At 45.1% G+C, this 12,205-nt stretch overlaps 1 protein-coding gene across 1 annotated transcript in view; it reads left to right on the plus strand.

The window, feature by feature from the left end:
- CFAP299 (cilia and flagella associated protein 299) overlaps nucleotides 1–10,438 on the plus strand; it is a 272,842-nt gene extending 262,404 nt beyond the window's left edge. Inside the window, exon 6 of the mRNA XM_081960436.1 lies at nucleotides 9,850–10,438. Within this exon, the coding sequence (XP_081816562.1) occupies nucleotides 9,850–9,945 (96 nt within the window). The 3' untranslated portion in view covers nucleotides 9,946–10,438. The remainder of the gene's footprint in view (nucleotides 1–9,849) is intronic.
- The last annotated feature ends 1,767 nt before the right edge of the window (nucleotides 10,439–12,205 follow it).

A 12,205-nucleotide genomic window follows, 5' to 3' on the forward strand; every position in this document is an offset into this window, starting at 1 on the left:
TCACTCAAATACATTTTTATACATTCCTAATTTCCTAATTTTGAAGCCTCTTCAAAATCGTGGCGTGTCTTATACTCAGGTGCGTCTTATACTATGACAAATACGGTATAACTTCTGTTCCATATTTTATAGAAATCCACTTCTTCTCTTTCTTTTAACCCCATGGTCATTTTGTCCATCTGTGCACATTCGAGTACCTTTCTAATTATTGTTTCACCTGTGGGTGTATTGATTTGTTTCCAGTTTTGTGCGAATGCAATCCTAGCTGCGATAGACAAGTGTAATATAATGTATTGAGATTTTTTGTCCGTTTTCGGGTGGGGACCTCTGATCTAGGTGCATGGTCTAGAACCCCAACTGGAAGGTCATTGCTGAGAATATTGAGAATTGACATTCACATTTTGCCAAGGTTACAAAAGATTCTCCAGGTGTTCGCTTAGGAAATCCAAGTACAACTCCTAAAGTTGGCAGAAAAGTAGGAACTGCTGTTCAAATCAGCTACTGATTCCACTTAAGAAAGAAAAGATATATCTAGTGTAGGAAGTTGTCACCCACCCCTCTCCTAAAAGAATGAAATCTTTTAGGAAAAATTTAAAAAGGCAGAATATTATATTTCCCTAAAGCAAGAAATACGCTCTTGGAGACAGAAAGCAGCCCTCGCTTTTCTGAATAGCCCTCAGCAGATGTCAGCACTTAAGAGATAGACAGCTCTATTCATAAGCAAATTCCCTGCGGCAAGATCTGAACAAAGATCTCAGCCACAATAGGAATTGCCCAACAAGCCCCTTCATTGCATCAGCCCAAACGTCAACCAAAATTAGCTCAGATTAACTCCTAGGATTTGTACATGGCCCCATGGGAGTCTGACAACAGCCAATAGAATACATGTTCTTGCGCGGGAACAGGAAGCTCAAGTGCAATGCCCAAGAAAAGATATAAATGCCCTTCGCTCTTAACTCCATGTGGTCAGCTGCACCATGTGTTTGGGGGCTCTGCTTCACCATTAAACCATCTTTCCAATCGGCCTCCATTTTTGTCTCCAGTGCCTTTCTCCCAGTTTGGAACTGGACATGATGGATATTTCTTCCAACACTGCTGAGGCAAATGGGGCAGCTGGTGGCTGGGCTACTCCTGGCCTCCAGTGCTTCCACCTGGAGAAAACACCCCACTTTCTTCTATTTTATATGGCCACGCGGCACAGAGTGACCCTTAGGAAACCACTTGGAAATGTTTGCTCTGCCAACTTCCTGCCTTTGGCCTGCAAAGCTGTGTGTCGCAGCTGGCAAGCCTGTGATTACTTTTTATTTTTTATTTTTGCATTCCATCCTCAAGCTTCAGGCAGAGCCTCAAGGTTTGCATCTGGCAATTGATCCCGCTAAGCTTCGGTCGCTCCAGGCACAAGTTCCAAATATCTGCTTGACTTGCTCGCCAAACCTCTGTTTATTTCTCTGCCATTTCCTGTAGCTGTCTATTGGCTAACGGGTGCAGAGGGACTGAGGGAGAGGCAAAACCTTGTCCTTGCCCCACTTACAAGAAAGCTCGGGCCAGCTAAGAAGGTGAAACACCTGTTGTTCCCTTCTTGAGAGCTCCAAAGATCTCCAGATACCTGGCTCAATAGTAGTAACTGTGAGAGGGATCTTGGAGTCCTAGAAGACAACCAAATAGGAGCCAGCCGTGTGCAGCAGCTGCCAAAAAAGCCAACACAGTTCTAGGCTGCATAAACAGAGGGACAGAATCAAGACCACGTGAAGTGTTAGTACCACTTTATAAGGCCTTGGTAAGGCCACACTTGGAAAACGGCATCCAGCTTTGGTTGCCACGATGTAAAAAAGATGTGGAGATTCTAGAAAGAGTGCAGAGAAGAGCAACAAAGATGATTAGGGGACTGGAGGCTAAAACATATGAAGAATGGTTGCAGGAACTGGGTATGTCTAGTTTTATGAAAAGAAGGACCAAGGGAGACATGATAGCAGTGTTCCAATACCTCAGAGGTTGCCACAAAGAAGAGGGAGTCAAACTATTATCCAAGGCACATGAGGGTAGAACAGGAAGCAATGGGTGGAAACTAATCAAGGAAAGAAGCAACTTAGAACTGAAGAGAAATTTCCTGACAGTTAGAACAATTAATCAGTGGAACAGCTTGCCTCCAGAAGTTGTAAATGCTCCAATACTGGAAGTTTTTAAGAAGATGTTGGACAACCATTTGTCTGAAGTGGTGTAGGGTTTCCTGCCTAGGCAGGGTGTTGAAGACCTCCAAGGTTCCTTCCAACTCTGTTATTCTATTCTATTCTATTCTATTCTATTCTATTCTATTCTATTCTATTCCAGGAGTCTCCAAACTTGGTTTGGTGGCATCAGCGGTGCTTCAAATAAAAAAGTCCCTACAGAGAGTGGTGAGGACAGCTGAGAAGATTACAGGAAGCTAGCTTATAAACTCTTTGTACTTAGAGCTCAAACCATTGTTAGAGACCCCACACACCCACTTCACAGTCTGTTTCTGTTGCTCCCCACCGGGAGGAGTATCTATAGCAAGATTACCAGATACTGTAAGAGCTTTGTTCCCTATGCCATCCATCTGGTAAACTCGCAAGATTCATTTCTCTCACCACGTACTTGTATACATCCAAACAAGACTATGTTGTTCCTATGGGTCATAACATATGTGGGTATATGCCAGGGGTGGCTTGCTATTGGCATTACTGCCGGTTCAGTACCCATGCACATTTACACCTAAAACGGTCTGTGCATGCGCAAAACGTTAGAAAAGGGGGGGGGGAATTACATTTCTGCAATGGAGATTGCGCAGAACCAAAAATAAAGATGGTGCCGCTGACAATAGAACCGGTTCGGGCGCGTGGGCAGCCGAATTACTTACCTATTCGGCCGAACCGATCCGAACCGGTAGGAGCCTTCCTCTGGTATATGCATAATGTATTTGCATTTATCTATTTTGTCATGCTTATGCAGTGTATATTGAAGGTAGTGACCCCTTGAGAGCTGCATGCAATGAAATTTCATTTTAATGTATGCCGATTAGTGTACACTCAAAGTGACAATAAAAGTTATTCTAAGTTTTAAGACTTGTATTTGTCACATAGGCATGCAGTAGATATTTATGAATGGATCCCAGAAGAACCGACTATCCTGCCTGAAATGAAAATACGCAGTAAAAAATGAATAGAAAGCCAATTCTTTCTTCCCTACTAGCTCATAATAAAATCCCTTTCTCCTTTCTGGTGATGGCTTTCAATAATGTAATAACCTAGCATCCTTAGCATGCTGGCTGAAGAATTCTGGGAATGGAAGTGCGCAAGTCTTAAATTTGCCACGTTTGGAGAGCCCAGATCTAAACAACCAAGCTAACAAGGCCTCCAAGACGGTGGTAGGAATCCTTGGCCCTGGACATCCTATCAAACCTAAACTGGACACTCAGAGGGAACGATAGATATCAAACCCAGCGGCTATGTACAATCCTAAACAAGTTTGTGTTAGACTAGTGGAAGTGAGTCTTTGGAAAGAGAACCTCGTTTATAAACCCAGATATAGGGGGGTTAGAAGCTAAAACACAAGCCTAACAGTGAAAAACGATTTAAGTTGTCCTTGATTGCGCTTGCAGATGGCTAGTTATCTAACTAGGTAACAACTTCAGTGCTAAAAGGAAGTGGGGCTTATACCTCTCTCCCCTCCGTTTCCCTGAAAATAAGACCTATCCAAAATGTTTTCAGTCTGTGCCTAATATAAGCCCTACTTAAGAGCCTGCGCCGCTGGCCACCTGCCCATTCTGGCCACCTGCCCATTCCCACGAGGAAGGGCAGTGGTGGACCTGCTCCATGCACTCCACACTGACTTACCTCAGGGCCCCCACAGCCAGGCCATCCACGCCTCAACAACTGCCTCACCACTGGCCCCCTTCTTCTGCTTACTTGCGGCCACAACGGAACAGGAGGCCAAGTGGTGTATTGGTGCCACAGCCACGAGGCAAGGCAGGTGTGGATGGCCTGGCTGTGGGGACCCTGAGGTAACCCAGTGCAAAGCATGTGGGGCATCTACACACACACACACTGTCTCGCACCGGCCATGGCACCGGTACGTGTCTCGGCCTCCTACTTTGTTGTGGCTGCAAGCAAGCAGAAGGGGCCAGTGGCCATGGGTGGTCCTGCTGAACTAGATTGCTGGATGGCCTGACTGCAGGGGCCCTGTGGTAAACTGGTGTGTGGCACGTGGGTCAGCTCCACAACCGCTGGCTTGCGGCGGTGGCACTGGCGCACCAAGCAGCCTCCTGCCCCAACGTGAGCAAGCAGAAGTGGGCCTCCTATACGTGGAAAAACAGTAAGACAACCCCCCCCCCCCAAATAAGCCCTACTGCTTATTTTGTGGCCCAAAAGAAAATAAGACCTGGTCTTATTTTCGGGAAAACGCGGGTATATATATAGTAGTTGATCTTGCTGAGGTGTGTGTGTTGTTTTCTCCTTCAAAGTTCTTTGATTAGGATGTTTTTATCACTTGATCGTTTGTCTGAGTTGATGATTCTTTGATGAAGTTATTGTTTACTGCTTGATTTATTGTCGGGTGTCAATCCTTGACTTAAACGCTGCAGAATCCCTGCTAATCCTGAAATTTGAATAGAGATCAGGAATATTAGACCCAGAGCAGATGTTCTACTAGAAAAAGGTCTGGGAGAGCAGACAGAGGCTGTGGTGCAGGAGTCCGACTAGGCCACGCCCACCATAGCCACACCCACCCAGCAATGGGGCAGCGAACCCGTTGCTTCGATTTTTGAAGCCCACCCCTGGATGCAGCTATTGAGATAGGTAAGAGAAGCCTGAATGCAGCCATCAGGAGTCAACCTTAATTTCACGGTATTGCTTTAGTTCGTTTACATGCCTGCCTACCTGTATACACTCGAAAATCAAAAGCATCTTGTATGCAAATGAAACGAATGCTACATGCGATAAGGCATGCCCTTGTCTCTGATTTAAACGCACAGTTCAAGGATGTTTACATTGGCCACGATCCATCCCAAACACTTGGGTTCCAACGAAAACTTTTCCCACACACTGCATTTCAAATTAAAAACACATCTGCTTTCACGTAACACTGGAAACGAGTCGTTTGCTGTCCTGTGTAATTAGCTTCTATAATTTAGCCTAAGCTTAGGCACTGAAAGTGAGATTATGTGAGATCCATCCCACCCTTTCCACAGTTTTTTTTTTTACCTCAATGGGATCTTAGCAGGGGTGAGATTCAGCCGGTTCGGACCGGTTCGAGGGAAATGGATGTTAATCTTAATCTGGTTTGCTGAACCGGTAGTTGCAAGGACTGGCTGGCCCCACCACTCTCCCCTGCGTGGAGACTCCTCCCAGGAGTCTCCACGCAGCCTGTTTTGGATGTGAGGTGCAGGGCCTGAGCGGAGGCTCGGGGGAGGGTGAAAAACTGGCCTACCGGAAGTACCAGAAGTCCAGAAATGGCCCCATTTCTGACTTCTGGAAACCCTTCAAAGCCCAGGGAAGGCCATTTTCAATCCTCCCAGAGGCTCAAGGAAAGCCTCCGGAGCCTGGGGAGGGCGGAAACGCCCCCCCCCCCCAATGGTGCAGGAAGCCAACTAGCAACCGGGCAGAGAACCGGTTGCTAAAAAATTTCAATCCCATCCCTGGATCTTAGGAGATGTGATGATACAGATGAGAAGCTAAGATGTTTGGGTGACTGAGGGAACAAAATAGCCCCACCATCAAATCTAGGAGAAGTGTGGGCTAATGGAGGGAGCTGAAAACAAGCTCTGAATCAACTCTACTCAGATCCCCAACTCAAGGAGAATCCAGAAGCTTTCTCTCACCAGCTCTTACAATTGGCTGATTTGTCTACTTCTTTCCAATGTCAGAGGCAGTTCTGGAAAGTTACTTTCTTCCAGGTCAAACTATTGCTTGACTTAGCCCTATATCAGGGGTCTCCAACCTTGGCAACTTTCTGGGAGTTGAAATCCTCCAGGCTTAAAGTTGCCAAGGTTGGAGACCCCTGCCCTATATTGTTTGGCTAGCACAACGGTGACTTCCCATCTTGCTTTCACTCTACAGTAGAACTTCTGGTCACAAACGCTTCTGACCACGATCAAATCGGGTTCCAACCAAAAAATTCACATTTTCCCCACTGCGGCTGATTTCCCCTTCTGCGCCATTTTTTTTTTGTAAGTGCCAAATTTCCAAAATTAGATTCAGATGACGACCAAATCGGGTTGCGACCAAAGTTATGGAACGAATTATGGTCGCGACCAGAGGTTCTACTGTATCTAGATAAGAGTCCTTTATGCAACATTATTGTCCTATTACCTGAAAGTGATGGAGAATCAAACTTGGGCCTTCTTTGTGGAAAACATAGGACTTTCTGCTGAGCAATCTTTTATTTTTCTCCTAAAGGAAATAATAATAATAATACAAGAGATGCTGGCCAACATGCTCACAAATGGAGCTCAGGCCATTTTTTCCCCTCCACAACAAAGCAATAAAACAGACCTAGTCATAATTCAATCATGCATGACATGGTCTACATACAAAAGAGTTTACAATGGGAGTCTACCAAGCAAAGGCCTACTTTTCCAATAAAATGGGACATGCTAGGCCAATATGAGGCCTACCCATTTGTGAGTTGTTTCTTTGCTCGCTCGGAAGGAATTGTTCTGATCCAGGCTTCTGTAAAAAGCAAGAAGCAGGGTTTTGGTCCCGGCAAAACCTTTTTTCATTTGCATGACTGTGAATTCCTTTCATTCACGGTCAGCAAGGCTTAGCAAACAGTCTTTCCGAGGAATGTTTATCTACACGAACCTTATCTTGTTTGGAGAGCTGCCAAATAACTAGTTTCCAAACTCAGGTCAAGGCAAAACTTGGCACAGAGTCTCTTATAGTCACACACAGAACTTTGCACTCTTGAAAGGACCGAAGGAACGAATTGTTTTCTGCAAAAGCCCCCTCCCCATTCTCTCTTCTTTTGCTTCCTCTGGGAGGGGCCAATCACCTCCAAGGTGTGGCTTTACTCTTAAGTCGACCCTGCTTTCTTAGTTGTTCTTGTCTACTGGCAGCTCTGCACATGTATACACTGGGAAGAGGCTCCAGCTGTTCCTCTGCCTCACTGCTGTCTTGCTCCCTCTCTGCCTCCGATGCAGAGCCCTCAGCCCCCAAGACTGCCCCGTGTTCCTCCCCAACCTCCACACTGTCCGACTCTGCTGACAGCTTCGGCGGGCCACAACCCACAATGGCCCTATCTTGCAATTGGAGCATATCCAGTGCTTCTTCACCGCCCTCTTTTAAAAAGTCCTGAAGCAGAATTTGAATATGACAAGCACACCCATTGCTTTGGTTCCTGTCAAACCAAACCAACCCAGAGTAAGCCAGGCAGTAATTTATTTGTGCAGAAGCAACTCCCGGATGGTTGTTTCTTTGAAGTGCTTCCCACGGAAGATGGTTGCATAGGAATAGCATTGGTAAAAAATATCAAATTATACCCATTCGAAATGAGTGCATTGGTTTGCGAGACATTTAAAGGCGCATACCTAGAAAGTGGATTTGGTTGCACTCAAAGTGGGTCACCGGTCTTAAGTTCCAGCAGCTGTGGAACATCTGTAATAAATAAGCAGATCTTCTCTTGCTGTGTGAAATGTATACTTTAAGCCTTCAAGCCCAAAAGAATCTGGACACTTTAAAGACGTAGGCATTACTTTGCCGATCTCTTTTGTGCGGTGTGCACGGAAATGATTGAACACAACTGTATCTCCTGATGTATAGAGGTGATGGGAAATTGTACATTTCTCAAATGGTTGTGAGGGACAAAATGTTCTGACCGAGGCTTCCTAAGAGCAAGAAGCAAACTCCTGGTCCCGACAAAAAACCCTTTGATTAATTAACAGTGAATTCTGCTCATTCCCATCCAGCAAAGTCTTTCAAGGGAGCATTTACAGTCACAGGCCTTATCTGGCTTGGAGAGCTGCCAGGCCGATCTCTGCAGAACTTGGGAAGGAGCCTCGGAGTGTCACAAACCAATTAAGCGAAATAATTGTCTCCTGCAAACTCCACTCCCCTTTCGCTCCTCTTTTATTCCCTATGGGAGGGGACATTCATCGTCCACCTGTGGCCTTACTCCCAAATTGACCCCTGTTCCTTAGCTGTTCCTTTTGTCTGGCAATTCTGCGCGTGTACACACTGGGAACAGGCTCCAGCTGTTTGTCTGCCTCACTGATGTCTGACTCTGAGGGCAGCTGATAACTGGCATACAGCCCTGGCCCCAACTCTGACTCTAATGCAGAGCCCTCTTCATCAGAGCCTTCCCCAGACTCCAGGACTGGCCCATGTTCCTCCCCAACCTCCTCACTGTCCGAATCTACTGCCAGCTAAACTGACCGCTGGCAGGCTACAACACTAAGGACCATCATCAATCAAGGATCCTCATTGCATCCAGAGTCCTTATCTAAGTGGTCAAATATTTCCCTTCCATTGTTTTGGTGAAAGCAGAGTTATATATCCCAGGGTTTCTCAAAACGTACCTTAATATGAGGTAAAAGAACCTGTTCAGTTAGTGGTTAAAGGCACCTGGCTAGAAACTAGGAGATCATGAATTCTAGTCCCCCCATAGGCATGAAGCCAGCTAGGTGACATTGGGCCAATCATTCTTCTTCAGTCCTAGAAAGGGGCCAATGACAAACTTTTACAGCTCAACATTTTTTATTGAATTATAAAGTATTATTAAGTTTTAGTTTACTTTATTGTCATTGCACCTCGTACAATGAAATTAAATTCCATCTTCAGTGTGCATTATAACTATAAAAATAAAACACAAACACACATCCTTCGCGTGCTATACAATTGAATTGAAAACCCCTGATATTGCTTTAATATTGCACTATACAGTAGAATTCAATATAGTTACTGCTCTGGGATAGAAACTGTTTTTCAGCCTATTTGTCCTTGTTTTTTATTGTCCTGTACCGTCTGCCAGATGGTAATAGTTCAAAAAAAAAAAGGGGGTGCCCAGGATGAGATGGATCTTTAAGAATGTTTTGAATTGCAATGCAGTGCAATGCCATACAATACAATACACAATAAAATACAAAATACATATTATAATGCAGGGGTGTCAAACTCAAGGCCCTTGGGCTGAGGGTACTTAAATTTGGTCTGTGGGGCCACGCTGGAAACAGTGAAGGACCAGCCCGCGTGCCTCTGCCAGCGAAAATGTGTGTGGCCTCCTCAGCTCCATTTTCGCTGGCAGAGGGCTAGCAAAACAAACTAAAAACAAAAGACAAGGAGAACTGTTTCCCCTTTTGCATTTGAGCATCCAAGAAGGGACAGGAAAGGAGGAAATGAAAGAGGAAAGACAAAAGAAAAAAAGGGAAGAGGGCAAGGAAGGAAAAAGAAGGAAAGTGGGGAAGGAAGAAGGAAGGAGAATGAAGAAGGAAGGGAAAAGAAGAAAAGGAAGGGAAGGGAGGAAGGGAAGGAAGGAAGGAAGGAAGGAAGGAAGGAAGGAAGGAAGGAAGGAAGGAAGGAAGGAAGGAAGGAAGGAAGGAAGGAAGATTATAATGTGAGGGAGGGTTCGAGGGAAGTCCTGCCCTAGCACTTGGCCACCACAGGTGCCCCTGACACAAGTGACATCGAGCTGGCCTTGCCCACCTTGGCCACATCAACCCTGGCCTCCCCGAGGTCAATCATAATCCTGATGTGAATGAAATCGAGTTTGACACCCATGCTATAATGTGATTTGCTAGTTTTTAGTTCACTATGTTGTGAGGACATGGTTATAGGTGTGGGATTGATCTTATTTTTTTTAACTTCCACCTCTGTCTGATGATGGCTAATATTTGGTTCTTAGACCTTTCCTGGAGACAACACAACACGGATTCCAATCAAAACAGACCTCTACGTGCAAGTGGTTATCTATGACCATGTCCTCAGAAGGAAAATCTAACCATCAATTCTCATGAGGACTAGATGCATTGGCAGAAATCTTTGACCTACCGGGGAGACCCTTGGACAGCTTTCCAAGATCCAAATGGAACAAGATTGCAAACTTAAATAGCAAGATCTTTGCAGAATGCTTTCCTTCATTTACGGGTTTGCTGTGATTTTTTCCCGTCTTCAAATCCTTGTCGTTGCACAGTAATATTAAAAATGTGGGCGATACACAAGGTGAGATACTTGCTTCTTGCTGCTTTTTAAATGATGGGTTTCTTTCACATTAGAACACAGTAAATGTCATTTTTGTCATTATAAAAATGTGTAGAAACCACTCTGTTTGTGTGTAGAATATATTTACAAATAAGTGAAGTAAATAAATCTTGTTTATTCACAGATGTCCATTGATAAAATTTGCTGGAAGAAAATATATTTTATTATTTATGTGTTTAACTGATGTATGAATGTTGATCTAAGACATAGAACTCTAGGTGGCTAATAACACATTAAAGTACCAAGATCAGTATCAGCAAAACATTTTCAAAAATATATTTTTTTCTTGACAAAATTGAATTCGTTCCTTCCTTCATTTCATATACCCGGCTGGGTGGGTGTGGCTAGGTGGCCATGTGACTGGATGGGCATGGCCAACCTGATTTCACTCACGTTGAGGGGCACCTCGCGGACCTCTACACGCCCCTCCCCTCCCAGCCCCTCCTTGCGTGCCCGCCCGTGCTCCTTAGGGCCCCAACAGGAAGCAGTTGCTGGAGCTAAGCAGCCACCACGAGAAAGAGTTGGCAAAACAGCTGGCTCCGTTCAATTTGGATCTGACCGAGAAGGAGACTCAGCAGAAGCACCTCACTGAGGACTAGGAGCATAGGCTTTCCAAGCAGAGGGAAGATCTGCGGGAGGGCAAGACCAGGTACCGGTGCCTGGAGGCTCAGCGGGCTGAGATGGTCAGCCAGTTCCAGGCCATGATGCAGTCCCACTGGAACGAGGCCCTCTGGCTCTTCTCCACCAGTGGCACTTCCCTCCAGCCTTCGCCCAAAGCCCCCCACCAGGAGGCTGACGCAGACCCCAAGTCAGAATTTCTTCCCCCCTCCAACCCGCACAAAAAGACCCCAAAGGGGGAGACTCTCTGCAGCAGCACAAGCGCCCATTGCATGTATCCGGCCCAGGGGGCGTAGTTTGAGGACCCCTGATTTGGTGCAATATAAAAAATGCAAATAATTTTTCTGTGGACCACCAACATTTTCTCACGGACCACCAGTTGGTGACCGCTGGTCTAATTCAAAGAAGGAGTAACTTCAGTAGGAAAGATATTTTAATTAAATGTACTGTATTTGCAGGCTTTCCTCTTTGATGTGTGGTTTAAGTCTAGGTAACCTATTTGTAAGTTCAAGGAAGTTTGAGCAAAGGATTTCCCCGTTTGCTATTTTTACTTGATTTAATCAGTTTCGGCTCAGACCTGTCTATTATTTAGTTGGAGACGCCATTTAGTGATCTTCTGCAAAAAAAATGTATTTATCTTTGCTTCAGCAGTTGTTTTTAGTCTTGATCAATTGTGGATTATGTTAATGGTTAAGGGAAAGTCGGGAGATAGTGCAGAAATGGAATCAACTTGATAGAAAAGAAATACTTTTGACACTTCAAAAGAATCCATGCTAAGATCCCGCTCTATGATTCATTCCAAGAGGCAGCTCAACCAAATCATTCCTTCAAAAAGATTCATATGGTCTTAACAAATGTGCATGAATCGGGATAACAGGTAAGTGAAACTGAATTAAGTGTCAGTCATTTCTTGGTTTCTGGAAGTCGGCTGACTTGTCTCCTGCTTTTGATTCCATGCTCCTGCAGAATGCTAAAATTTTAGAAAACAAATGCCTGAGAATTTAGGGAACTTGCTGTTTTGTCCTACAATTCAGTGGGCTTTACTCACCTGACCGTTATATGAATTTAAAAAGAAACAGGTAAGGGAAGCAGGGGCTCAGTGGCTAAGATGCTGAGCTTGTTGGTCAGAAAGGTTGGCAGTTCGGCGGTTCGAATCCCTAGCGCTGCATAATGGAGTGAGCTCCCGTTACTTGTCCCAGCTTCTGCCAACCTAGCAGTTCAAAAGTACGTTAAAAATGCAGGTAGAAAAATAGGGACCACCTTTGGTGGTAAGGTAACAGCGTTCCGTGCGCCTTCGGCATTTAGTCATGCTGGCCACATGATCTTTGGATAGCGCTGGCTCTTCGGCTTTGAAATGGAGATGAGCACCGCCCCTTAGAGTC

This window comes from Natrix helvetica (assembly GCF_964273705.1).
Source record: "Natrix helvetica genome assembly, chromosome: 7".
In the NCBI taxonomy this organism is placed as follows: domain Eukaryota; kingdom Metazoa; phylum Chordata; class Lepidosauria; order Squamata; family Natricidae; genus Natrix; species Natrix helvetica.